This window comes from Macaca fascicularis, chromosome 1 (assembly GCF_037993035.2).
Source record: "Macaca fascicularis isolate 582-1 chromosome 1, T2T-MFA8v1.1".
NCBI lineage: Eukaryota > Metazoa > Chordata > Mammalia > Primates > Cercopithecidae > Macaca > Macaca fascicularis.
Genome location: NC_088375.1, coordinates 218,936,968 through 218,959,519, shown reverse-complemented (window position 1 = coordinate 218,959,519; position 22,552 = coordinate 218,936,968). Strand labels below are relative to the sequence as shown.

The following is a 22,552-nucleotide window of genomic DNA, read 5'->3' as shown; positions in this document are numbered from 1 at the left end:
GGAAGTTTGTGGCCCTGGGGAGATTCAGACAAGAAAGGCAGACCCTTGGCCCCGCTCCAACCTCTCCCTCAACAAAAGCATTTCCCAAAAGCTCCGCTGGTGATCCTGAAATGCAGCCAGGGGATGTGCACCCCGGGTCCAACTCAGTCACTTCTATGTACAAAAGAGGAGTTTGAGGCTAAGTACCTTGCTTAAGGCCACATAGTGAGTTGATAACAGACATGGAACTCGCTCCTGGTACTCCATTATGGGACCACAGTGCCGCTGCACAGGAGCTACTTAGTATACATTCGTGGGATGAATCAAAAATAACAGCCACATTTAAAAGTACTTACATGGCAGGCACTGACCTAAGCACTTTACTATTAAGTCATTTGATTATCACAGCCACCCTACGAGATAGACGCTATGATCATCTCCATTTCACAGATGAGGAAACTCAGGCACAGAGAGGTCAAGGAAATGGCCTAAAGCCACACAGCTAAAAATGTAGACCTGGGATTTGAACACAGCCATTCTTGTTCTAGAGTCAACAGTCATAAAATCCACATTCTACTGTTTCTCAATTCATTCATTCTTTTTTTTTTTTTTTTCAGACAAGAGTCTCACTCTGTCACCCCAGGCTGGAGAACAGTGGTGGGATCTCAGCTCACTGCATCCTCTACCTCCCAGGTTCAAGCAATTGATTCTCATGCTTCACCCTCACAAGTAGCTGGGATTACAGGTGCATGCCACCACACCCGGCTAATTTTTGTGTTTTTAGTAGAGACGGGATTTCACTACGTTGCCCAGGCTGGTCTCAAACTCCTGGGCTTAAGTGATCCACCCACCTCAGCCTCCCAAAGTGCTGGGATTACAGGCATGAGCCACCACACCCAGCCACAATTCATTCATTCTTAATGAATGAGTTAATCCAGCCTTAACAAGGAAACTGATGTCTGGGAAGGATCTATAATTTGCACTAACAGAACTAATGTGTGTCAAAGCAGGGATGAGCCTACCAAGATCCCACGATTCCAAAGCTAAAGACCAGAACCCGGGAATGCAACCTGTCCCTCCAGAACCCCTTCCCTGCCACCAGAACCGTCACTCACCCTGGCAGGCATCCTCCACTTTCTCGTAGCCTGCCTGGCACAGGCACTGCCCAATGGGCACCAGCCACTCGCCATCCACTGCGCAGTGCATACGGGGCTCTTCACCCCCTGGTGGCACCACAGCATGGTCCACACAGGTGCCGGCCACAGTGGCCAGGGAGGGTGCATCAGAGCCGGCGATGGTCTCAGGAAAGCGGGCCAGGCTCTGCAGCAGCTCGGGGCACTTCTTGTAGTAGACACGGACGGAGAGCAGCGCCACACAGGCACCGATATCCTGGAAGGCCAGGTAGAAGCCTTTGCGGGTGAGCGGCCCCACGGAGCGCTCCTCCACGTTCAGTTTCACGTGGCGTGCCTCGAAGTCGCTGCTGACGGTGATCTCATCGGGCGCAATGGTGTCAATCTTGGTGAACAGGCGCTTCTGGAAGTTGGTGCCATAGTCCAGGTCCGACTCGGCATAGTAGAGGTTGAAAGTCTCCTTGCAAGAGCTGGCGCCGCCAGGGAAGCTGTTGCAGTCGCGCACAGTAAACTTGAGTTCAATGAAGATGCGCTCGGCCTCTCCTCGGTACACCCAGTTGGTGCGGAGCCAGTTGTCCTGGTCACCAGACATCACGTTGCACACGGAGTACATGTAGATCGGCATGTCATTCATGATGTTTTGCATCAGGTCCCACTGTGAGGGGAAGACACAGGTTAGCGTGCGCAGGCGCCTAGGGAAACTGAGGCCCAGGTGGCACAGCGGGGCACTAGGAAGACACTTTCTGGTACGTGCTCTCCCGGTTCTAAAGTGAAGGAAACTGAGGCCTGGGGCAGGTAGGGGATGTATCCATAAGTGGCTGAGCCAGAATCTGGCCCCTGGTCTCGCTCTCACATATCTGGAAGCTGAACCTCCCTATTAGACTGTGAGCCTGAGGGTGGAGTCCGGGGCTCCATGTGACCTCAGGTGGGTTATGCTCTCTAAGTCGCCATTTCCTCATCTATACAATGGGAGCAAGACCCCCTACCTCGCAGAATTGCTGTGAGGATAAAGGACAGAATATCTACACTGGCCGAGCACAGTGCTTGGCACAAGGTAATAGGCATATGGGCAGATAGTATGATTATTGTTACCGTTAGTATTATTCAATGCACACGCATGTGTGTTGACAAGCACAGGAGTGGCATGAAGTCAAAAACAACGGATGATCCTCTCCATCATTTAGAATCTGGCTTTGGAGCAGATCAACACGTTCCTCCCTCCCTGGATCACAACTCAGCCTTCTCTGGAAAGAATTCCCAGCTTAAGCCACAGTTGGGCCAAGTGCCCCCTGCCATCCAGCTCCCACAGTTGCCCATGTTCCCCTTGCCCTGTACCCCTTGCCATTTATCAAGGTGCACTTGGTACGGCACATGGGGACACCAACATCTGGGCTCCCACACAAGATTCTGAGCTCCTTGGCCAGGGTCTGCATCTAATTCACCTGTGTCCCTAGAGCCTGCCTGAGACAGAGTAGGTGCTCAGGGAAGCGTTTGTTGAATGAATGAACAAAAGAATGGATGAAAGCACAGGGGAGGAGGAGAGAGGCCCAGGCTATACTGTGGGACATTGGCCAAGGCCCTACATGCCCTTGGGCCTCAGTTTCCCACGCTGTATAATGCCTGGGTTGTATTAGGTGACCCATGTTCCCTCTCGGCTAGGCTTCCAGGATCCTAGGAACCTGCTCAGGGCTACACCGCAGCCAAGCCTGCCCAGAGCTAGGGTGACTAGGGACAAGAACCCGACTCATGCAGATCTGGCCAGCTGTGGGGACTATTCCAAGTAGTCCCTGGGAGACAGTCCCCTCTCTCAGCTCAGGGCCCCAGGACGAACTCAGCAAGGGCCCACTGTATAGAGAGGGAAACTGAGGCCCCAAGAGCCGCAGCATCTTCCCCAAGATCACACAGCAGACACACACAGCTGGGGGGAAAAGCCTCCAGCCCCTGCCCCCACTCCTGGTCACATCAGGACAGCATAGAGGGGAAGACCTGGGTGAGAATGAGGCAGAGAAATGCAGCCCCCTACAGGAAGGGGAAGCAACAGCTGGAGGTGGGAAAGGGGCGGGCAGGAAGGAACTTGATCAGGTTTTCCTGTTCCCTGTCTCTTCTTCACCTCTCACCTCCTGGGCTGAGATCTCAAGACAGGGGACACCTTTAACCCCTTCCCTCCCAAGAGGTGGATGGGGGGTGTCAGAGATCCCTCTGACTGTCAGCCTTTCTGGAACATGGAAGGCCCAGCTCCACTAGGGCCTTCTCTGTCTCCCCAGTTCCCCCCACCTTTCAGGCTTACACCTACCGCCCCCAGTACCTTCCCATGCCCATCCAGCCCCAGGCTGGGCCGGCTGCCTCTGAGTCTGGTGTGAGAAGCTGGACCCTGAGCCCGAGACCTGGCTGAGCTGCTGAATTGAAGCCATGCCCCATGCTCCCTGGGCCTCAGTTTCGCCATCGCTACAGGGGACCAGCAGCTCCATTCCCACACCCCTCCCCACCCCGAAGGCTTACGTACCCCTTTGCCATACGGGTGTGTGAGCCAGCCGAGCTCCCCTCCAGCTGCAGCAAAGTCCAGCAGTACCACTGAAAGACAGAAGGGAGAGGGGGTGAGCCTGACTTCAGGAGTCAGACCATGGCAGAAAAGGTGAGGATCCCCCCAGGAACCCCAACTCTTAGACAGACAGAGACCCCACCACACAGGGTCACCATATCCAAGAAAACCATCCCTTGACTCATGAGGGAAACAGGGCCAGAATGTTTCCCTCATGAGAACCATGAGGGATGGAACCCAGCTGAAGCCACATAGCAGGTTGGGGTCAGGACTGGGCCTCTTGTCTCCCAGGCCAGGATTCCAGCCATGCTGCCCTCCTCTGTTAGTCCCCAGCTGGGCAGAGCAGGCCAGGGAGCTCAGCCCAGCAGGAGAACAGCAGCTGGGCAGAGAGCTTGACTGAGCAGGGTATTAAATGACACCACACCGCCCCGTCTGCTTCCTTGAACAAGGCCCTTCGGCAGCACTTCACATGCATGTGGGCCTTGGGGACACTGGTGTCTGCTTCTGCCACATTCCCCCCAGCAGGAAACACACCAAGCCCACTCAGGTCATGTGGCACACACATATGCACCCATATGTACACGTGCATCTTGTGGCACTCCAAGAAGAGAGTCCTGTTAACAGGTGGGAACAGCTCCAGGGTGGAGGAGGGAAGGGGGTATCTGGAAACCGATCTTCTCACCACAAAAGCCACAGAGCAGGCAGGATAAATCCCTGAACCCATAGGGCCCCTAAGAGGGGCCCAAAGATACACACAGCTGGTGAGGTCCCCTCCCTGGGAAAGTCACTCCCACCGCCCCTGCCCCTCACATCCTGACCACTGCCCTGCCAGGGGTGCCAGAGTTTCCTGGGGAATCAGGGATGAAAGCCCTTGTAGGGGACATTCTAGGCCCAGAGGGACCAGGTATCAGGACCATCCTGTTCCCAGAGAGGCAACTGGAGCCTGGCGGAGGGATGCACTCCCAGGGGCTTCCCTAGACCAGTCCTGCCCTTGGGCTCCTCCCACTGATCCACCCCAGGTTCTCCGCCAGGCTCAGAGGCCATAGCCAAAACCTAAGACCCTAGGTACTGCCCCCGCTCCATTTCCAAGTAAAGTCCAGGTAGCTGCCAATAAGTGCTGCCCTCCCTAGAGGGTAAGGAGATGGAAAAACTGAGGCACAGAACCCATGCAAGATGGATTCAGAGGGTAAAGCCCTAAGGTGGGGGTAAAGAAACCAAGTCAGTGCTTCCTTTGGGCCCTGGAGCATGAGGGATCTGCCTCAGAAGCCCCATTCCTCAAGGCCAGCACCGGAGAAGGACTCAAAGGGTGGACAGAGCTCCAGGCAGGCTGGGAGCAGGGATGGACTGGTTTGGGGAGATGGGAGCTGGGCTCTGAGGGTGGTCTTGGAAACCCCTTCCTGAAGTGACATGGCCCTCCTACCTGGGCTGAAGGCCCCAGGCTGGGGCGTGAAATGCTGCCACCCCCACTACTGACCAGGCCAGACCTCTCTAAGAAGGGTCAGGCAGCCCAGACAGGCAAGAGGAAATCCAATGTGGCACCGGCCCCATGGCAGAGGCTGTGGGAATAGGGGAGGGTGGCTGGGGGCAGTGAGGTGGGCAGGGGCAGGGATTTGTTCAGACATGCCCAGGGCCGGGGCTTTGAAACTCACTAACCCCACTAGCAAATGGAATGTTCCAGCTACACAGGAAGGAATCTGGAGGCTCCTGATTTCAGCAGGGTGGGTAGGACAAAGGTTCCTCACAGTCCTGCAGCCCCCCCTCAGATTGACAGGAGGCTGAGGTCTGTGCCCAAGTGAGAGGGCTCACCGCTACCAGGCTTCTGAAGGGTTAACCTGGCATGGAGGGCCCTCCCTTTCCAGCCTAGGCCTGGCTCTAGAAGTAGCACAGGGCTCAATCAGAGAAGAAAAGAAGCCCTCACGCAGGAAGAAGCCCCCCCCCCAGCCCCGGGTTTCCAACCCCGGCCCCCTCCCAGGGAAATTCCCTCAAACCAACCACCAGGAACAGGAGGCGCCCAGTGCTGGGTCCCTCCGCCCTGACGCGGGCGCGGCTCTTTCCCCAGGTTCTTCCAGGGACAGAGGCTCCCACTTCCCTGGAAAGGGTGGGAGCCTGGGAGCCCCTCAGCTGCCCCAGACGGCTTCCTGGAGAAGCTTAGGCTAAGCAGGGCTTATCCATGAGCCCTCTATCCCCTTACCTTCCCATTTCTGTGGGGAAAAAAAAGCAAAAAACACCTCCTTCTTTGCCATGAGTTCCATCGTAAGTGCCATCTTTGTGGGTCCACATTGCTCCACAGTTTCCTCCACAAATGCAGGACTACCACCCACTGCCCTGTGGTTCCCTCCCTGCTCCCCCCATTCCTCTCTAACCAAGACTAGCTGAGCCCTATAGGAAGTGGGGAGGTGGGCGCTCTGGGAAAACATGAAAGAAAAGGGGAAGGGGACAGAGGGCAGACTGGGCCCCAGCAGAACCAGAAACCAAGGACTTTCTGGCACTCTCCAGCCCTCTTCCCATCAGCAGCACCCCAGCTCAGCACCCCCTGCCACCCACCCAGGCCTCTGCCCAGCTATGCCAGGAAATCTACCATGACACCAACCACAAGGCAGGCAGGGCCTTGGCTCCAGCAGCCGAGAAGCGGGATGCTCAGGTCTGGTCCTCTGTTCAGAGGTCCCTGGTTGGCAAGGACTTGGGCCTCCCTCAGTTTCCCCATTTGTAAAAAAGAGGGCAGATTCAGTAGCTGTTGATGACCTAACAGGAGCCACGTGGGCAACCAAGTACAGCCTAGGGGCAAGGGGGCAAGAAAGAAGTCCACAGCAGCCTGGGGGTAGGTGAAAAAGGCACCTGTGTCCTCCTGCCTGCCCTCTAAGCCACCCCCAGGCCGTCACAACGCATCCAGCCTGGTTCCCAGGAACTGAAACCAGCAGCTGCCAGCTGGGCCATCATGCCCACACCCACCTAAGCACACTTCTCTAGGGAGTCTTTCACGGGGACTCAGAGTCAAGCAAAAATGTACCCCTACCCCAGTGCAATACACAAGCCTTTCCCCATGCACCCCACGGGGTGTGGGGGTGGGGTTTAACCACAGGCTGGGGAGAGGTGGACGCAGGGAACAAGAACAAGGCAGCTCCAAGCTTCCAGGCCAGCTCGGGGCTGCAGCAGCAAAGCACCCGCCTAATCCCCCACTCCCCATGGGCAGCCGAGGAGAAAGGCCTGTAGTGATTCCAGCTGTCTCTCCCCTTCTCTCCAACCACAGTCCCTCAGGAAGGGGGAGGACCAAACGTTGGTGGGGCGGATATTGAGGGTGGCAGAAATCCCTACCATGAGTGCCTCCTGCAACCAGAGGTCCCAGTTGAGACCCGGGTCCTGTCACTCCAGAGACTGAGACAGGATGCCACCGCCAACACCTGCCACTGCACAACGGCTCCAGATCTGGCCTCTTTTTCTCCCAACACGGAACAGCAAAACCTTCAAACCCAGTTTGGGAGGCAGAAAAAGAAGGAAACAGGCCGGGCACGGTGGCTTATGCCTATAATCCCAGCACTTTGGGAGGCCGAGGCAGGTGGATCACCTGAGGTCAGGAGTTCGGGATCAGCCTGGCCAACATGGTGAAACCTTGTCTCTACTAAAAAACACAAAAATTAGCCGGGCATGGTGGCGGGCGCCTGTAATCCCAGCTACTCAAGAGGCTGAGACAGGAGAATCGCTTGAACCCGGGAGGTGGAGGTTGCAGTGAGCCGAGGCAGCCCCACTGCACTCCAGTCTGCAGTCTGGGCGACAAGAGCAAAACTCCGTCTCAAAAAAAAAAAAAAAAAAAAAGGGGGGAACTTCTCACCCGCTTCCCCTTGTGGAGCCTGCGGAAACCTCGCTCTGCCCAGGCAGGCGGGGAAACCTTGCCCTCACTGTTGGAAAATGAAGCTGGCCTCGGCTGGGTGGACAGGAAGGTCCTCGGCCAGGGCAGGAGCCCCCATCCTCACCGCGACCTTAGCGGAGGGACAACACCCCCACTACACACCCGCCGCGCCATAAGCAAAGTCTTCGGCACCTCACCCTGCGCGGCTCCGGGAACACTGGGGCGGGGGTGGATGATTCAGTCCCCCACCCCCGGGTGTCCTGACTCCCTGGTGGCCCTGGGCTGACAGCTCCACACGTAGGGAGGCCGCGCCCCCACCTGCCGCATTTCCTCGTTCTGAGTCACCCTTGCTCAGAACGCTTGACTTTGGGACTTCCTGTCCGCACTCGCTGCCCCTAACCTGCCCCGGGAGCCCGGGAGTGCGGCTTGGGAAGGAGGGAAAGTAGTGTGTGAACAGGGATTGGCCCGAACCTTCCTCCACGCTCTCCCCCGGCACTGGAGGTGAAGGGGGGCATGGAGAAAATCTCAGGGAACACGGGCTTCGCCAGGGGGCTCCCGTCCGCCCGAGCCCCCTCCTCAAACTGCAAGGCCTGCACAGTATGCTTTCTCCGCAAAACCCCGGCAAGTGGGTTAGTAAATTCAGGTCACTAAGAAGCTGAGCCCGCGGAAAGCCTCCCAAACACCCACTTCTCTAGGGCACTCCCCACGCCCCCCGCCGGGACGCGTTCCCAAAGCCGCCGCCTGGACTGCAACCGCGTGGCCTGCGCCGCGTCCTCTTCTCCGCAGCCTCCGAGGCCCGTGCGACCAAGTTGAAACCCCTTATTCTCCGGAGCCCCTATGACCCCGGTTGGGGGCCAGGGCTCGCCTCGATCGCAGCCCGTGCGCCCTCCGGACTCCAGCTCGCCGGGACTGGGCGGCACCAGGTCGGTTTCCAAAGTTGAGCGAGTGAAGACGCGCCGGGCCCTGGGGGGCACTGGGGCCCGGGGGCCAGGGGGCCAGACGCCGCGCGCACTCACCTTCCTTGCCCTGCGCTGCCGTGGCCGGGGCCAGCGCACAGCCCCACAGCAGGACGAAGCAGGCGCGGGCTGCCCAGAGCTCCATGCCGCGCTCCTTGCTCTCGGTCCGATTCCCCGAGCCCGGCGCCCGCACACCCGCACGCCTGCACGCCGGCCTGGGTGTCCGCTCCCGCCAGCCAACCCGCGCGCAACTTCTGCCCCTCCTGCCCAGAGTCCTTAATGGAAGTTGGGTGAGAACCGACTCCTGTTCATTCATGCCCCGCGTGACGTCACCGAGGCCACGCCCTCAGGAATGTCTTTAAAGGGGCCGGGCTGGCACCGGGAGGAGAGGGAGGGGAAGTCCGAAGGGGTTTGGAGGAGGACCCTGGGGCCCTCTGCACTCGCGGGATCTCCGCAGGCCCTCCAGAATTTGAGCGTCTCAAAGCGCCAGCGCCCCTACGGGTTAGTCCCCAGGGATCTCTGAGCCTGGGATCCTCGTTGCAAACGTGGAATGGTTTTGCGCTGAGCCGTACCCATTCTGTCCTTCACCTCTGAGACTGAGCTCAATGCGACTGAGCTCAACGCTGGCCTGAAGGCCTGAGCTGAAATGGATTGGGGGTCCAGTAAGCAGTTGCCTTCTAAGCAGCAGGCCTGGGAGAGTGGCCCAGAAATAGACCCGGATGCCCTCCTTCCTAAAACCCTTGAAGAGTGTACCAAGCTGTTAATGGTCAAGAAGAGTATCTCTGTTCAGAAGCCTCTAAGCCTACTATGATCTAAGAGTAGGTTCATTTCCTCTGGCAATGGATCAGACATGCACTATCTTATTTATTAATCATTCTCATCTGGGAGGCAGGGGTCATCAAGAGGAAACTGAGGCTCCAAGAGCAGAAACAACATGCCCAAAGGGTGTACAGTTCATGGGTAGTAGAAGTAGGATTTGAATCCTGGTGGTCTCTGCTTGAACCATTGCTTCTTTTTGGGGAAGGGGGGAAGGGGCGGCCGTGCAGAGCACCCCTAGCCCCCAACCCTGGCATGGCAGGATTGGTTGATAGGTTTTGACACTTTGGAGGACACCTGCCTACCACCTGCCCCTTGATAAGGCCTCTTCATAAAACTTCCTCAGACATGAGCTCATCTCCCTTCCTGACAGAAGCGGCTAGTGTGAGTGAAACAAACGGCAAATGTGCTCTGGCCAGCCTGCCCGGCCACCCACGGCTGCCTGTTGGCCAATCACCATTTGACTAGTCTAGGAAGAGCAACTGTGGCAGGCCTGATTTCCTGGGAGGCCCCAGACTCCCTTTGCCTACCTCTTCCTCTCTGACCCCATCCTTGCTTCGATGTCCGGGACCTGCTACCCAGGTACCTGGGTCCTCTCTGCCAGATGTGGACATCTTGGCCTCTTGCCTTAGTTGCCTGTTCTTGGGAAGCGGGTCCAGACGTCTCTTCTGCAGGAGGAGAGGAAGGGTTAATTACAGGTGTTGGGGTTAACTAAAGCCTTTGACCAAGAGGATAGGAGGAAAGTCTTGGTCCTCTGAGAGCCTGTGAGTGTGCAAGTGCCTGTGAGAATAAGTGCATGTGTGTGATGGTGTGAGATTGTGTTGAATGTGCATGCATGTGTGTAGACATGAGAGTGTTGATGTATGTATGACTGTGTGTGTGTGTATGGACATAAGTGTTGTATGTGACCAGGCATGGCGGCTTACGCCTGTAATCCCAGCACTTAGGGAGCCCGAGGCAGGCAGATCATTTGAGGTCAGGAGTTCGAGACATGCCTGGCCAACATCGTGAAACCCTGTCTCTACTAAAAATACAAAAAAATTAGCTGGGCATGGTGCCACTCACCTGTAATCCCATCTACTAAGGAGGCTAAGGCTGGAGAATCACTTGAACCCCGGAGGCAGAGATTGCAGTGAGCGGAGATTGCACCACTGCACTCCAGCCTGGGCCAGCAAGACTCGGTCTCCAAAGAAAAAAAAAAAATTGGTATATGTGTGTATGAGTGTGTGTGCATGGGCATGAGAGGATTTAGGTCTGAGTGTGTGTGAGTGTGTATTTGAATGTGTGGATTGTGTGGATGTGTCTAGATGTGTGTATGAATGTGCATGTGGGTGTGAGAGATTTGTGTATGAGTGCATGCGAGTGTGGATTTGTGTATGCATGTATTTGTGAGTGTGCCATACTTCGCAGTAGTTGTGGAGTGAGTCCGCGAGTTTCTGAACAAGTTATTTCACTTTTCTGAGTCTCAGTTTGCTCACTGGGAAGATGTAAAGCCTGTTTCGGAGAGTTACTGTAAAGATCAAATAAAGTCATGCATGTAAACTCCGGGGGCCAGAACTACAGAAAGCACGCATGAAATCTCAGCTGTTACTGGGTTACACACAGTTCAGCAACAGGAAGCCACATCCGTGGAGAGCCGGGCATGTGTTGTGCCCGGGGCTCTGCGGACAGGCACATGGGGTGTGTGGATGAGTGTGAGCATGTGTGTAGTATGTGGTTTGGATAAGTGTTTTGCATGTTGTATTGGAGCCTCTGAGCTAGGGGTACTGGTGTGTGTAAGACTCCATGTGAGTTGCGTGGAAGCCACTGCTTGTACATGTATGTTATATGCCATTTGCAGGCTCCATCTGTCAGATGTGTCACTAGAGGACACACTGCAGGAGGACAGGGATGTTTGTAGAAAACAGGCAGTTCCTGGGCCAGACACGGTGGCTCACGTCTGTAAACCCAGCACTTTGGGAGGCCAAGGCAGATAGATCACTTGAGGTCAGGAGTTCGAGACCGAGCTTGTCATCATGGTGAAATCCCATCTCTACTAAAAATACAAAAATTAGCCAGGCGTGGTGGCGCACGCCTGTAATCCCAGCTACTCGAGGTGGAGGCTGGAGAATCGCTTGAACCCAAGAGGCGGAGGTTGCAGTGAGCCAAGACCGCGGCACTGCACTCCAGCCTGGGTGACAGAGTTAGAGTCAAAAAAAAAAAAAAAAAAGAAGAAAACAGTCAGTGCCTGATACACACTAGATATTCAGCAAGCCTCCGCTGAATGAATGAACTGAGTGAATGACAGTGTTGCAAGTTCTGTGTTGCATGAAACTCTCTGTACGTAGTGTTGGTCGGTCCTTCCGGTGACAAGTGTGGGTTTCCATGTGTGGCCTCAAAAGGTTGGATCCAAGCACACGCACATGGCGGGGTGCAGGCAGGCCCTGATGGCTGTGGGCCACATGCCCAGCAGTATATGCACAAGTTGAGGGCCGAGAGCACAGGGCAGGGTGTCGCTCACCTGCAGTGTGTGACGTGAGCAGAGGCCTATGGAAAGGAGTGGTATGTCAGGTGGCAGCAAGAGGGTATGGGGTGGGGGCCATTCCCTGGCTTTTAGTCACCCATCTAATGACACACCCTTCCCTCTTTTCCTGTCCGACTCAGAGTCCTTCCCGCTCTAGGTGACTGGGTGCTAAGGAGGAAAGTTTTTCAGTGAGTCTTATAAAGCGGCACCAAAACGTGGTATTTACAGCGATACAATCAGCCCTAATGGAGATGGAATTACCCCATAAAGGCCCCAAGGAGCCCTCAGGGCCTCAGCGCCACTGCAGCAGACAAGGTTCCTGTACAGGCAGGTGGAACTCGAGTGAGTGTGTGTTTGTGTGTGACTGCCTCCCCTGCCAATCCCTGCCTCCAGCCCACCAGTCTGCTTAGGGGCCCACCTTTGCTAGGACTTAGCTGGGGCTGGGGACTGGGGTCAAGGAGATGACAAAGGTGAATGCTGAAGCCATGGCCTCACTTAACCCACCTTTGATCTGTGCCTGCCTTTGGCCAAGAGCATCAGAAAAAAATAATGTGGCCTGGGCAATACAGTGAGACCCCATCTCTACAAAAGAAAAAAGAAAAAAAAATAGCTGGGCATGGTGGTGAGCACCTGTGGTCTTAGCTACTCAGGCGGCTGAGGCAGGAGGATTGCTTGAGCCTAGGAGGTCAAGGCTGCAATGAGCTGTGATTGCACCACTGCACTCCAGCCTAGGCAACCAAGTGAGACCCTGTCTCAAAAAAAAAAAATTTTTTTTAAAGAAAAGAAAAGAATTGTAGCCAATACTTATAAAGCACTACTGTGTCCCGGACCCAGTTCTAGGCACTTCTCTATAGCGATCCACTTAGTTCTAATGACACTTTCAATGAGGTGGCACTGCTCCTGTACACATTTTACAGAACAGCAAATTTGGAAGTAAAATTTGGAGCTGGGATTCTGGCCCAGACAGGCTAGATCCAGCACACACTGTCATGGGTACGTCTGGATCATTGCCTCTGAATGGTCTCAGCCTCTCAAAGTGCCTCAGCCTCCCAAAGTGTGAGCCACCGCGCCCAGCCCCCTCCATTCATTTCAATCCACGTTTCTTGAAGGCCTGCTCTATGCCAGGCCACTTCACCTCTGTGAACTCATTCAATCCTCTCAAGCCCTGGAAGGAAAAACTAATATTTCTTCCATTTTTGCAGAAACAATGTGAGGCTCAGAGAGAAGAAATGACTAAAATTACACAGTGGTACGTGGCAGAGATGGAACTAAGAAGTGAAGTGTGTCTCCCCCAGAGACGAGTCGACTTGCTCTTTTTTGAACACATCCTGGGCTTTCATGCCTTTGTCCCAGCTGTGCCCTCTCCCCGGATGCCCCTTCCATCTGGGCAGCTCCTTCTCGACCTGCCTTGGCATACATAACACAGGAGAACGGAGTGTCAAAGGGTAGGAAAGTGCCTGGTCTATAGTGCGAGCCCAACACAGATTTGGTGAATGAATGAACAGTGGGTCCAGCAGACCTGGATTCTGCCATGTAACCCACTGTGTGGCCTTGGTGGAGCCACGTGGGTGCAATAATCCTGGTTTCCACCCTTCAGGGCTGCTGCCTGGGACTCAGTGAGACCATCATGTATCTAATGCCCTTCGCTCAGTGCTGGGCACACAGTGAATGTGCATTGAATCTTAGCTATCTACCTTTACAATCGATGGAAAGTCACTTCTGAAGAACCGACTGGGTTCCCCCAGGCCAAATAAATAATTCCAGCTCTCACTCCCTCCTCTTTAGCCAGGGGGATCCCTGAAGGACAGAGGCCTGATTTTATTCCATCTTGCCACCCCCATGGTGCCGGGCATACAGTGGTGCCCAGTAAACGTGTGTGTTACACACACATGCGGTAACTAGGGCCCCATCTTTTTCAAAAGAAAACACTCCCGGGTTGCAGCCGCAAAGAGAGACTGTTCAGCTTTTCAGGTGAGGTTCTGGGGTGAACTGGTCTGAATAAAAGTTTTGCTGAACACCGCCTCACCCCCAACAAGGAGGCAATTTGAGGTGGGGGCGGGGAGACTTAAATGTGGGCTCCCGGGTTTTAAAGGGGGTAGCGCGGGAGGAAGCCCCCCAATAATTGCGGGGCTTCCCCCACCCCCAGAGCTGGATTAGAGGCTGCGCCGCTTCCTTTGGGGCTCTCTCGCGCTTCCTGGGAGCCTTTGAAGTGGGTTCTCGGTAAATCCTGCCCGCGGGGCCTGGATGCGGGCGGAGCCTCCGGGCGAGGCGGGGCCTCAGCCTGGGCCCGCATTGGGGAGGCGGTCGCCCGGTAGCTTCGGCGGGTTCCGCCCACCTCCCGCCTGTATTCACAGCCCCCTTCCAACATCCCCGATTCCCTGAGGGCGCCTCTCATTCTGCTCGGCCTTGCCTTCCCCATCCGGCCACATCCTCCTCTCTCTCAATTCAGCTTCGACCCCCAACGCCTTTCCCTGACCATCGGAACCACAGGCTTTTCTCCGGCCTCTGAGTGCCAGTCTTCAACGAGGTGTTCTTTAAAAAATCAAAAAGCATCTCATCCTACGGAATGTGTGTGAAAAAATAAAAATAAAATAAAGAAAAAGCGGGCCGGACGCGGGAGCTCACGCCAGTAATTCCAGCACTTTGGGAGGCCTAGGCGGGCGGATCACCTGAGGTCAGGAGTTCGAGACCAGCCCAACCAACATGGAGAAACCCCGTCTCTACTAAAAATACGAGATTAGCCAGGCGTGGTGGCGCATGCCTGTAATCCCAGCTACTCTGGAGGCTGAGGCAGGGGAATAGCTTGAACCCGGGAGGCGGAGGTTGCGGTGAGCCGAGACCGCGCCATTGCACTTCAGCCTGGGCAACAAGAGCGAAACTCCATCTCAAAAAAAAAAAATTTTTTTTTCGAAAAATAGGCCAGGTCTGCTGCAGTGCTCTTATACGTACTGTCCCCTCTGCCTGGATCCCTTTGTGCCCCTGCCCCCAAATTTTCAGGGCTGGCTCCCTTGCCTCCTTCAGATCCCTGTTTGAAGTTCAGCTCATGTGTGCCATATGTCCTGACCACCGTATTTAAAATAGCAGCCTCAGGCCGGGCATGGTGGCTCAAGTCTGTAATCCGAGCACTTTGGGAGACCGAAGCAGGTGGATGGATCACCTGAGGTCGAGAGTTTGAGACCAGCCTGACCAACATGGAGAAACCATGTCTCTACTAAAAATACAAAATTAGCTGGGCGTGGTGGCTCATGCCTGTAATCCCAGCTACTCTGTCTCAAAATAAAATAAATAAAATAAATAAATAAAATAAAATAAAATAAAATAAAATAAAATAGCAGCCTCTCACCCCACTCCACCCCTGGACTCGCTGTCCCCCTTCCTTGCTGAATTTTTCTCCATAGCAATTACCACCACCAGCTGCCACACTCCAGAGATTACTGTTCATTTGTCTATTGTCTGTCTCCCCTTGCACCCACCACCCCCATTTGTGTGTAAGCTCCAGGAGAAGGGCTGGAGTTGCTGCTGCTCTGTGAGTCGTGAACCATCCCCAACCCCCGTCTGTCCTACAAATTTGTTAAATGAATGAGCAAATAAACGTGGTGGCTTCCCAGCTGACGGGTGATGAATGCTTACACTGCGTGATCTAGGCTAGTCACTGGTCTTTCCCTTCCTCTCCTCATCAGTGCTTTGGGAGATGACAGTAGCTCAGCCTCTTAGAGCAGTATGACGATGGCACAAGTTACTATATGCCAAGCACAGAGCATGACGTCATGCCCAGAGGCCCAGGATACAATCCAGAGACAATGACAAAGAGGGATTCCCGCTGCTGCAGAAGGTGGAGCGACCGGTGCCCAGGGGCCCCCAGGAAGTGCCCTTACCTCTGTCCCAGGATCCTCCTCTGTGACCCTGGGGCCTTCCAACCTGCCAGGTACTTTTCTTTTTTTTTTTTTTTTTTTTTTGAGACGGAGTCTCACGCTGTTGCCCAGGCTGGAGTGCAGTGGCGCTCACTGCAAGCTCCGCCTCCTGGGTTCACGCCATTCTCCTGCCTCAGCCTCCTGAGTAGCTAGGACTACAGGCACCCGCCACCGCGCCCAGCTAATTTTTTGTATTTTTAGTAGAGACGGGGTTTCACTGTGGTCTCGATCTCCTGACCTTGTGATCCGCCCGCCTCGGCCTCCCAAAGTGCTGGGATTACAGGCTTGAGCCACCGCGCCCGGCTGACAGTTTTCTTATATTACCTTATTTTATCCTCCCAGCAGCCTCTGTGAGCAGCACACTCCCCATTTCACAGACAAGGAAACTGAGGCTTACACAGGTGAAGTGACCTGCTCGACATTGCACAATGAAGTGGCAAAGTCAGGCTCTGAATCCAAGCCATTGAGCTCTAAAGGCCCTGATGCTACTCAGCTAACCACGTGGCCTCTGGACATCACTGCTAACTTTTCTCTACCCTCCTCTCCTCCTTTCACTGTGTTCTGAGGGTCAGCCTGACAACCCATGTCCCCGTGGCAGATGTGCAGAGGAAGATCAAGCTGTTGTCGGCCAGGGGCTGAGGGCAAATTTCTGGCTTCCCAGGGCCACCACTTACTGGGAGATTTGGATGAGGTGCTTTACTGCCCTGAGCTCTTCTTCTCGGTCAAGTGGGGATAAAAATAATACAATACCCACCTTGTGGGGAGACATGGGAGCCTGAAAAACCTGGCAACGTGCCTGGCACAGGGCAAGTAGTCCGTAAATGTCAGCTAGGATTATTTTTATCACTGACACCATATTTGGGGGCCCCAGGCTGGCAGGGTACCTGTCAGGTGCCACCCCCTTCCTGAGTCCTGACAGTTTGGCTGCAGGCCTGGGTGCAGGCTTGGAAGGAAGAAGGGAGGAAGGGAGGAAGGGGTCAGGGAAGCCCCTCTGTTTGTTTTCTGTCTCTGAGAACCTCCCAGTCTGACTCTAGCCCCCTCCCCTCCCTGCAGGCACTAACACACAAGGCCCCCATTCACCAGAAATCTGCCCCAGGCCCCCTGGCTGCCATGCTCCCTGGATAAACCCACCAGGACCCCCTCAACCCCTGAGGGAAGGGGAGAGAGCTTACACTCCTCCAGGCCCCTATTTCCACGCCCATCACCAGGCCTGGGCCCTCACAAGGCCACACACACCAGGAAGTACCAGGAACACAGCCACGCCAGGGCACCCACAGATGCCTGTGCGCACGCTCGCGCACACACACACACCTGTCCATGCAAACTCGCATACACTTTCCTAATGGCCAGGTCTCAGGGGCTCTGTAGGGACCACCTCGGGACAGGACATGGTCTTCCCTCCCCCAGTTCCCATTCCGCTTCCTGCCCTGTTTCCCTCTGTCTGTCCATCCATCTTCATCAACCAGTCCCAGCGGGCCCCTGCTCACTCCCTCCCTGTTCCCCCTCCATCCGTCTGCCCATCCGTCCATCCACACATGGGTCCATCTGTCTGCCGTCTGCCTGTAGCTAGCCCTGCAGTGAGCAGTCTATCTCCACCCAGCCCTGTCCATCACTTCTGCCACAACGCCCCTGCAAGACCCTGTCCCTGTCCTCAGCAGGGTCTCTCATCATTTGTCCAGACCCCACCCATCTATCCCCCAACCCCTTCAGCTGTGTCCTTCATCTGTCAATCTGTCCTTCCTTCCTTCCTTCCTGCCTTCCTTCCCACCTTGGCCCAGCCCCTCTCAGCCCTCTTTGCATCCCATCCATCACTTCCCAGACAGCCCTCCCCAGCCAGGTAGTCACCTCCTAGCAGCTCCATCTGTCTGTCTGTCTACCAACCCATCCATCCATCTGTCTGCCAGCCCATCCATCATGCCACAGGTCACTTGTCCATTCTTGTCACTGTTGACATGTTCCCTAGTTGGGCCCTTGTGGTATCCCCCAGCCAGTGCTGTGTAGGTGGGGGCATGTGTTCATGTCAGTAGATATGTCTCTGGCCACCAGCATGCCTTGTGCTGAGCAGAGGGCCAGGGACCTGGATGAGGAGCTGGGGAGGGATGGGGGACAGGGAGACTGGGAACCTCTTGGTAGGGGGCACACTGCGGTCTGTTGCACCGTAGGCATCAATGGCCTGCTCAAAAAGAAATATACGACTGGAAAATTCTCCCACCTCCATTCTTTTTTCTTTTTTGGCGGTGGGGAAGAGGGGGACAGAGTCTCGCTCTGTCACCCAGGCTGGAGTGCAGTGGCGTGATCTCAGTCCATTGCAACCTCCACCTCCCGAGTTCAAGCGATTCTCCTGCCTCAGCCTCCCAAGTTGCTGGGATTACAGGCCTGCCCCACCACGCCTGGTTAATTTTGTTTTTTGGTTTTGTTTTTTCTTTTCCGAGATGGAGTCTTTCTTTGTCACCCAGGCTGGAGTGTAGTGGCCAGATCTTGGCTCACTGCAACCTCCACCTCCCGGGTTCCAGTGATTCTCCCGCCTCAGCCTCCGGAGTAGCTGGGATTACAGGCACCAGCCACCACGCCCGGCTAATTTATGTATTTTTAGCAGAGATGGGGTTTCACCATGTTGGCCAGGTTGGTCGCGAACTCCTGACCTCAGGAGATCCACCTGCCTCGGCCTCCCAAAACGCTGCAATTACAGGCGTTAGCCACTGTGCCCGGCCTCCATTCTTACTTCCTGATTCCTTAAGAAGGGCCTGACTAATGACCAGCATATGGCTGGGGACCCAGGCTCCCCCAGCCCTGGAAGTCCCTTGCCTGGGGTCATCCAGTCTCCTCCCTCAAAGGGCTCTCACTCCCCACCACCGCTCCCTCTCGTCTTCCTGCTGCTGAGAGACAAGAGACCAGCAGAAAGAGACTTGGAGAGACAGAGACACAGTGGCAGATGAAGAATGCTGGGCGCCCAGGAAAGCCCAGGAAAGAGCCCGGGCCACGTGGAGGAGAGGGAGGTGGGAGGAGGCAGGAGAGAGCAAGGCTGCCAGGACAATGGAGCGGGACTAGAGGAGGGACGCGAGCCGGGGGTGCGGTGGGGGGCAGGGGGTGGAACTCCGGGTCCTGCAGGGCTAGCGGGGAGTGGGTGGGGGGGTGCCCCACCTGCCCTGGGAGCGGGTCCTGGGGTAGCCAGGGTCCCAGGGTGGGAAGTGCTGTGTGGAAGCTAGCGCAGGAGGCGAGAGGAAGCGGGGCGGGGGGGCCCCTGTCCCAGCCTCACCCCCATCCCCCAAGTCTCGCACCCCGGTCCGCCCCAGCTTCCAGCTCCGCAGGTGCCGCCTTTGAGGGTCGCCGCTCGCAGTTTACCGTGGAGCCAGAGCCCCTTCCCCGCGGCGAGGAACTGCCTCTGCGTCTTGTAAAAGGGGTCCGGGCCTGGGGGGCGGAGACCTCCGTCGCCATGGAAACGGGATTGGGGAGCGGCGGCCCAGGGAGCCCCAAGCACTTTGCATACCATTGCAGGTTCCTCCCCTTGAGCCCCGCCAGCCTCGCTGGGCCCGCCTCTCTCTCTGCCCCTCTCCCCAAACCCACCACCCTTGCCTTAATTTGTTTTAAATTTATTTTAAAATGTATTTATTTATTTTTTCGAAACAGGGTCTCGCTCTGTCACCCAGGCCGGAGTGCAGTTGTGCGATCATGACTCACTGCAGCCTTTCATCTCCCTGGGCTCAGGTGATCCTCCCACCTCAGTTTCCCAGTAGCTGGGGCCACAGACATGCACCACCACGCCTGGCTAATTTTGTGTATGTGTGTGTCGATGTCTGGCTCTGTCACCCAGGCTGGAGTACAGTGGCCAGATCTCGGCTCACTGCAACCTCCGCCTCCCGGGTTCAAGCAATTCTCCTGTCTTAGCCTCCCGAGCAGCTGGGATTACAGGCACACACCACCACACCCGGTTAATTTTTTTGGTATTTTTACTAGAGACGGGGTTTCACCATGTTGGCCAGGCTGGTCTCAAACTCTTGACCTCAGATCCACCTGCCTCAGCCTCCCAAAGTGCTGAGATTACAGGCATGAGCCACTGTGCCCGGCAATGCTCGGCAATTTTTGTATTTTTTTTTTTTTTTATAGAGACAGGGTCTTGCCATGTTGCCCAGGCTAGTGTTAAACTCCTGGACTCAAGCAGTCTGCCCACCTCCGCCTCCCAAAGTGTTAGGATTGCAGACATGAGCCACTGCACTCGGCCACCCCTGCCTTTAAAAGTCACCTCCTCCAGGAAGCCTTCAGCCACCACCACCATGCCCAGTGGCACCACTGACACTTCGTAACAATAGTAATTCATCATCACAGTCATCATAGCTAGGCTTGGCTGAGCTTTGTCTCTGTGCTTCCTTCACCCCCATCTTCTTCTGTCCTCATACCAACCCTGTATGGAAAGGCCACTTCTGTCGATACTTACAAATGAGAAAACTAAAGCTGGTGGGGGTCTGCTCAATGTCTCACACCTGGAAAATTCCCTCCTCATTCTGGTCTCAGTGTTCCCATCTGTAAAAAGGGAAATTCGTGGCCGGGCGCGGTGGCTCAAGCCTGTAATCCCAGCACTTTGGGAGGCCGAGACGGGCGGATCACGAGGTCAGGAGATCGAGACCATCCTGGCTAACACGGTGAAACCCCGTCTCTACTAAAAAATACAAAAAACTAGCCGGGCGAGGTGGCGGGCGCCTGTAGTCCCAGCTACTCGGGAGGCTGAGGCAGGAGAATGGCGTAAACCCGGGAGGCGGAGCTTGCAGTGAGCTGAGATCCGGCCACTGCACTCCAGCCTGGGCGGCAGAGTGAGACTCCGTCTCAAAAAAAAAAAAAAAAAAAAAAAAAAGGGAAATTCGCACCAGGCGCTTGCCGAGTGGCCACGCAAGGGTGGGAATGAGAGCGTAGGTTTGTCTGAGCGGAGGCTGAGTGTGGCATTCTGACTCTGAAGGCCTGTAGTCAGGATATGCATGCTCTAGTTCACCTCAGCCCTGCTGCATCGCACCCCCCCCCACTCTCTGTCCCCCCACTGCGTCCCCACCCTTGGGACCCTAAGTGAATCTCTCCAGACCAAGCTCCTAATGACTCAAGAGACATCTCTAAGGGGCCTTCCAGCTCTGCCATGGTGAAATCTTAGCTTATCGAGAGGGTGACTTCTTGTGCTGTCTCCCTCCTCTGACTGGATGCTCCTGGGGGCAAGGGGCTGTGTGTCTCCTGTCAGACTGGACACTGCTAAGGGTTAGGACACCTCTGTTACTCCCCCAGGTCTGTGGTCACTAGAAATGCCCAAATCCAGGCTAAAGGCTGACCATGTCTCTCCAAGCACAAGCACACCCCAAGGTGCCCCAGTCCCTTGCCCTGATCCTGAGATCTGAGGTCTATTGGACTGGGTTCTCGGCAGGGAAACCTCCAGCTCTGCCATGAAAAGAGAGCCTCATCCTAGACCTTCAGACCCTTCCCAGCACTGGCTCAGAAGAGGAGAAAGGGGCCCAGAGACAACTTCCGGGGCAGCAGTACCACAGTCACCATCCCTTCTACTTAGTGATCTTGGCAATGTGCGACAGAGTATCACTTTGTCACCTAGGCTGGAGTGCGATGGCATGATCTCAGCTCGCTGCAACCTCTGTCTCCTGGGTTCAAGTGATTCTCCTGCCTCAGCCTCCTGAGTAGCTGGGATTACAGGCATGCGCTGCCATGCCCGGCTGATTTTTGTATTTTTAGTGGAAATGGGTTTTCACCATGTTGGCCAGGCTGGTCTTGAACTCCTGACCCCAAATGATTTGCCTGCTTCGGCCTCCCAAAGTGCTGGGATTTCAGGCATGAGCCACTGTGCCCAGCCATGTGCCCAAAACCTCATGAACATGAACAACAGTGCAGGGAGGTGGTTATTTCATGCCCATTATATGGAGAGGGAAACAGAGGCTTAAAGAAAGTCACTGACTAAGATTACCCCCTGGCAAGTGGCAACCCTATTCTTTGACCTGTGCCTTCCTGCCTTGCTGTGTCTCCCAACATATTTCTTTTCCTTTTTTTTTTTTTTTTTTTTTTTGAGACAGAGTCTCACTCTGTTGCCCAGGCTGGAGTGCAGTGGCCGGATCACAGCTCACTGCAAGCTCCGCCTCCCGGGTTTACGCCATTCTCCTGCCTCAGCCTCCCAAGTAGCTGGGACTATAGGCGCTCGCCACCTCGTCCAGCTAGTTTTTTGTATTTTTTTAGTAGAGACAGGGTTTCACCGTGTTAGCCAGGATGGTCTCGATCTCCTGACCTCGTGATCCGCCTGTCTCGGCCTCCCAAAGTGCTGGGATTACAGGCTTGAGCCACCGCACCTGGCCATGTCTCCCAGCATATTTCACGCTGACTTAAAACTGGATGTTGACAACTTTCCAGTATTGGACAAGCATCTTCAGGGAAGGGACGGACCAGGCTTTGGTTTGCTTTTGCTTTGTTTTTGATCTGAGGACCAGTACTCAGCTCAGGTCCTGGAATATAACAAGTTTGTTGAAGACACCTGGTAATTATCTGTTTTCTTCCACACTCCAGAGAGGTCCTGCCTTCCCAAGTCAATCCAAGCAGCATTTAGTGAGCACTTACTATTTCCTAGGCACTTTATGTGCAACACACTTGATATAGATAATCTCACGGAATCCACCCCTACCTGCTGCCTCATGATCTCCCAAAGACTATTCATCTCTTCATTTTATAAATGAGGAAACTAAGACTCAGGGGCAGAGTTGGGGTTTGAAGCCAGATCTGCGTGGCTCTCACATGCTTGTACTCCCCCTGTTAACCTGGCATTTCCCCTGGAGAGAGGGTAAGGAAGGGGCACTGAGCCTGTAGATGTGGGAGGCTGCCCCAGAGACAGAATGCTGCTGGTGGA

At 55.2% G+C, this 22,552-nt stretch overlaps 1 protein-coding gene across 3 annotated transcripts in view; it reads right to left on the bottom strand.

Moving 5' to 3' along the window:
- EPHA2 (EPH receptor A2) overlaps window positions 1-8,729 on the bottom strand; it is a 31,487-nt gene extending 22,758 nt beyond the window's left edge. For 2 of the 3 annotated variants that reach the window (XM_045379789.3, XM_045379793.3), the window contains exons 1-3: window positions 8,509-8,729; window positions 3,613-3,680; window positions 1,095-1,764 (exon numbers count right to left, since the gene is read on the bottom strand). In XM_045379789.3, coding sequence (XP_045235724.2) covers window positions 1,095-1,764; window positions 3,613-3,680; window positions 8,509-8,593 — 823 coding nt within the window. In that variant the 5' untranslated portion in view covers window positions 8,594-8,729. Of the gene's footprint in view, window positions 1-1,094; window positions 1,765-3,612; window positions 3,681-6,960; window positions 7,712-8,508 lie in introns of those variants that run through there. The other variant, XM_065529432.2, reaches the window with a different exon arrangement.
- Window positions 8,730-22,552: the final 13,823 nt, after the last annotated feature.